Source organism: Kryptolebias marmoratus, linkage group LG8 (genome assembly GCF_001649575.2).
Source record: "Kryptolebias marmoratus isolate JLee-2015 linkage group LG8, ASM164957v2, whole genome shotgun sequence".
NCBI classification, from domain to species: domain Eukaryota; kingdom Metazoa; phylum Chordata; class Actinopteri; order Cyprinodontiformes; family Rivulidae; genus Kryptolebias; species Kryptolebias marmoratus.
In genome coordinates, this window is record NC_051437.1 from 22,501,219 (window position 1) to 22,506,727 (window position 5,509).

At 36.1% G+C, this 5,509-nt stretch overlaps 1 protein-coding gene across 1 annotated transcript in view; it reads right to left on the reverse strand.

Annotated features, from left to right (window-relative positions):
* Nucleotides 1-324: 324 nt before the first annotated feature.
* LOC108233076 (solute carrier family 26 member 6) overlaps nucleotides 325-5,509 on the reverse strand; it is a 15,466-nt gene continuing 10,281 nt past the window's right edge. The window contains exons 16-20 of the mRNA XM_017411256.3: nucleotides 4,850-4,972; nucleotides 4,584-4,745; nucleotides 4,236-4,290; nucleotides 2,751-2,881; nucleotides 325-1,353 (exon numbers count right to left, since the gene is read on the reverse strand). Of these exons, the coding sequence (XP_017266745.1) occupies nucleotides 1,330-1,353; nucleotides 2,751-2,881; nucleotides 4,236-4,290; nucleotides 4,584-4,745; nucleotides 4,850-4,972 (495 nt within the window). The 3' untranslated portion in view covers nucleotides 325-1,329. The remainder of the gene's footprint in view (nucleotides 1,354-2,750; nucleotides 2,882-4,235; nucleotides 4,291-4,583; nucleotides 4,746-4,849; nucleotides 4,973-5,509) is intronic.

The window sequence follows — 5,509 nt, forward strand, 5'->3', positions numbered from 1 at the left end:
GGAGGAACACAAATATATATTTTTTTCAACTTGTCTAATTGTTTGCAGATAGATGAAAAAGGCCGGGCTCAGGCCCAGGACCAGTGACTGATGACAGCCTTTTTTTCCTATTCATGCTTTTGTGTTTATGTCCAGATGTGTCATTAAACTGTACAGAACATGAGAAGAAAAGGCAGAAAAGAGAACATCCTGTTTTTGTGTTTTTCTCATCACTTTTAATACTCCGTCATTATTGGAATTATCTGGTGATTTCCTAATATTGTGTCTCAGTTTTGAACATGTCTTCATTTGAAGTATCACATAAGAAATAACATGTGTTTAGAAAGGAAATGGGCTAATTTTATCTCCAAATCTGAAAGCAAGCGATACCGTCTTTGCCCAGTTAACTCTGTCTGTCTGTTAGCAAAATATCTAATGAACCACAGGACAGATTTTAATGAAACTTTCAGGAAGTAATTATTAGATATACATCTACAACTGATTAACTTTTAGAGTCAACACCATTCAAGATGTCTGCCACAGACAAGCGACCTTATAAAACACAAAAAAGGCTATAATTTAGTAAATTTTACAGATATTGAGCTAAAATTTGACGTGGTAGAAGGTGAGAATAACTAACATTATACACTTTGATTGTGACATCTTACAACATTGTAAGAGATCGCACATAACACTACTTTTTAAGGTTTGACCAAACAGCTAAAGTATAAGATGATCTTAGTTTAACACAGATAAATATGCATATTAGTAGGTTTTCACTTTTCAAAATATAAAATCTTCAAGCTGCCTTGTATTTAGGCTTTACGATGCATTACAGCAGGTTGACGTTTAAAATTAAAACAGCTCAGAAGAACATTACAACAGAACAATAACGATTGGTCATATCTATCTAAGCAACAAACTGATTTTTGTGAAAAAGTCAGTACAGTCTCCATACAAAGCCCAGTTTATTTGAATGTACTCACACTGCAAATAAAGCTTAAACATAATGTAAAACTGAAGTATTTAATAAAGTGTACATTAAAAAGTTCAACATTTTGGTCAATCTGGAAGCTCCCCCGGCCCTCCCTCCAAACAACTAAAATAAATGTCTGACTGAAAGAAAATATGTATATTCAGCTAAAATACAAATATTTTAGGTCTGTGAACAAACCTTATTTCAATATGTTCATTTTGGAACAATCAAACATCTACCTTAGTAATTTAACTAAATGTATTTGCAACAGAAGCAATCGTAGACATCTGAAAACCAAAAAAATACAAAAAACCCAGGCTGAAATCCTCCAACACCCACTTCTGTATAACATCTTCCCTCGTTTCTCTCAGGACTCAGAAATGTGTTGCCTCCAACTCCTGTGAAGCAGAAAGGAAAGATGTGAAAAGAAGAAAAAAAAACAAAAAAACCCTAAAAGCACCAGGCAGTAGTTATAGAAAAACAACTGTGACTGTCTGACTTTCTAAAATATGTAGTTTCAGTCTCAGAATTTAATGAGGATAAGGAAAAATAAAACTGAGAAGCTGCTGCCTGGAAATGTGGCTCAGCATGCAGCGTTTTCAGAAGTGGTTTTAAATCTTCATTTAGCACCATTTAATTCACTTTCAAGTTAATAAGCTACAGTTTAAATGGGCTTTTGGAGAGAATTTAAAACCCTGCTTGCTTTTGTTAGGAACTTAAATACCTCATTCATCACAGTAAAATTCATGTGATTAAACTGAACTATCTTTTATAGCAGACCGATATCTAGACTAACACCCGCTCTGGCTTATAAATGAATAATCTTTTTTTATATTTATATTTATCTAATTAAGCAGGAACATTAAGCCACATGCACAAATAAATACCAAAACTGGGCAGGCACAGAGAAAAGCATGCAGACAAGCACACAGGTTCAAATCTGTTGAGATCGGCACAAATGCTCAATGAGAAGCCGGAGAAGTCATTTCCTTTCAGACAGAGACTGACGGTTTGTGCTGGGATGAGCAGTAATCCTGCTGCACAAAGGAAATGCAACAAATGCAAAACACTGAGTATAGCTGTGCACAAAGAAGTAATTCCACATCAAAACCCATTAACTTAGAATTTTTACTCAATGCAGCCATTTCAGCGTGTTTAATTTGCAGTCTCTGCCATGCACTGGCTTCATAAGAAGAATCAATAAAACAAGAGACATTTTAATCATTATTTATTAGAAGCAGCTTAATGCATCCGTTCCACATCACAAGCTGCAAAGGGAACTCAATCAATTCCCCAATCTCCAGTCAGTAATGAGTTGTTCTTTTCTAATTAATTTAGATGCGAGTCTCCTTATGACTGCTGCAGGCATGTCTGACCTCACTTAGCTCTGTTTAACTGAATGCAATTGAGGGTCTGAAATACATGCAAAACCTGCAGCTACATTTGCAGAACTCATAAATACTTCAGTCATTTCCAGCTTTCTGCGAAGGAGCTTCAAGTTTCGAAAGAATAGTTTTCTTTTACTTTAACTTTACTTCTACAAAAAACTGACCTAAACTTAAGCAGATTCCCACACATCCTCAAAAAATAAATAAAAAATGAGTCAGCGTTCACACTGGTTTTCCTGTGTCTTCTGTATTATTTTTGAAGTCAAATTATTTCTGCATACTTTGTGCTGTTTTAACCATTCATATCTTGAAATGTTCAGCTGGATTGAATGAGCATGCATGAATGTTTTGAGGACAGGGGTTTCCTAAGTCATAATGTTACACTATGCATGAATGCATGCTCATACCTGAAGTTCGTCTTGAGCTTGGCCTCGTGTCCGACAGTGCAGGACAGCATCGTGGACGGTGGTGAAGAGGCAGGACTTTGTCACTTTGTCATTAAAGAAACCTCCGGTCTGCAGGTTCTCCACCACACCGGCTGGACACAACAATAAAGAATAAAACTAAAACACAGATGTTGGTGTGCATGAAAAGCTGAAGGAAGATGAGAAGATGCAACAAAATAGAGAAATAAAAAATAAAAGTAGTAAATCAAGGTAAAAACATGGCCATAAAATTAGATAATAAAACAAGAGTGAAAGAAGCAAAGTCAGTAATAATGTTTGTGTTCAAAGAACCACAAATGATTTGGACAAAAACTGTCAGATCTAAATCTGTGGTCTTTAAAGTAAGAAAACCTGAGAGGAGATGTTTAAATTAACCAAAACAACAAGTGATGCTAGAGTTTTTACTGAGGACTCATTCTTATTTAAACATGATCCAGAATCCCATATCAGACCAGACTTAGGAAACCCCTGTCCTCAAAACAATTTTAAACTTTTCTTGACGAAAGTGTTACACTGTCAGAAAGCATGAAAATAAAACCAGGAACTGATCTAAGCAGGTCTAGAATGTAAAAACACATCTGTTGTGTTATAGTTTGTGGCTCCAACATAAATACAACAAAAATGACTTTTTATATCATGAAAGGTCTAATTTTTCCATTATTTTAATATTTCTACAACATTTCATTATGGTGCGGATGCATAAGCATAAAACTTTCAAATCTTTTGCTACCTGTTCTTACTCCCACAACTCTTGTTAGTATATATAGAAATTATACTTCAAAATAAAGGCATCTTGTCTTCTGTTGTCTCTCGCTGCTATAGGGCTGATGGTTTTCTCTCAAATCTCCCCAGAACACAGAGTGGACACACACAGACTTCCACTGACCGCAGCTGCTGTGTATTTAAGATTAATATATTATCTTTAAAACTGTCAATTTAACTTATGGTAGCTCTAAATTAAAACACTGCTGAAACATAAAAGTTCACATGTGTGACCAGAGTGTGTGATATCTAACTCATAGGTTTTGCCCCGCTACTTTATGTTTGAGACTTACTTTTCAGTCGGTTTCTGTCTGCCTCTCATTAACTTGGCAGTAAGGGGGCAACAGGCACAGGTGCATGGTTACCATGGTGACCCTAATGAGCCACTGGTAGCAGCTTTAGCACTTCCTCTGGTTCCCTTTGAAATCTCTTCTTATTTTACAAGATTTCAAAGTTTTGTTGGAAGTAGCTCCAGTTGGTTTTATTCCATTATTTCTTGTTCTCATTTTCTATTGCTGTTAGTTATTTGTTTTATTGATCTTTATTTAATGAAAAGCACTTTGTAACTTAAGCTTTAAAAAGGTGCTATAGAAACATTTTTTGACCTAAATTTTAATTTCAGTATTTTATTTCTGTTCTGCTTCCACAGCGCAGCTCTCTGTATCGGTCTGATGCTGTACTTACTTTGACAGCCAGCAAGAACAGTTTTGATGCCAATTTCTCCGTAGTCTCTCCGAATCTGAAACAGACATGACAGCACAAAGCAAACGTCTGATTGGTGAACATATAAATGGTTCATTTAATATAACATAATTTAATGCTTATGAACTACATTCTGTGTTACATGGCCAGGAAATAAAGAGAAGGATGGATGGAAACTATCTGGGTTAATTCAGGGTCAGAATGCATATTTAATGCATGTGAACAGCTTACTAATCTGTCTTATTAGAGTCACAATGAGGAACAGGTATTCATTTCTGAATAATCACGAGTCTGTTTATGTGCTGTAACACGTGAGCAACGTGCTCTTACACTTTGGATTGTCTTGACTCCCACCGTGTCCAGGAAGTTTACAGGGCTGAGGTCAAGGACGATGGCTCTGGGTAGCGAGGGGTCGGGCTCATCCTCCACCTCAACGATGGAGACATAAATTTGCTGTTCCAAATGTTTCTCCTCCTGCTCGGAGGAAGGAGGCTTCATGCAGAGAGAAACATCTTAGATGACTAATAAAGAAATAAAATGTTTGCAGGCCAGGAAGGAAAGTGATTATCAAGGTTCAGAATTTAGGATTCACTCACCAGGTTCACCCCATTCCTCTGGAGCTCTTTCTTGGCTTTCTTGGCATTTTTCTTTTCATGCCTCTTCCTTTTGGCTTCCAGTTTCTTCTTTGCAGACAGGAGCTTTGTGATGTCAATGCCTGACTAAAACAAAACACACAAAAAAAAATCAAAAAATGAAATTACTATAGTTGGAAAATGTAATTTGGAGACTTTCTGACTTTATTAGTTGATGCTATTACAGTGTTCACTATTTCACCAGTCTAAACAAAGTTAATCCAATAGAAAAAGTAAATAAACTTCAATATCCTCAGTCCTTCAAAATAATAATTTTAGCATTTTGCTTCTAACACATGACTGAACAGAAACACTCATCCAAGGAGTGACCAGAATTTATTTGATGGTGATTTTTCACCTTGTAAACAATCCCTCGGCTCCTGGAAAGCTGCTCAATGAAAGCTTGTTATTGTGCTTTAAAGATGAGAAAGTTAAAAAAGAAAAGCTGTCTTTGACATGTTGACGTTTTAATGAATGAGACGTTCCATTATCTCCCTCCCTGATTCAATCTCTGCTTCCCCCCCCTCAACAGCTTTTTGGCATCTTTTGTCCACATTCTCTCTGTTTGTCTTCACATTTCTACCAAGAAAACATGAAAAAAAAAGAAAATTAAAACCTCATCAT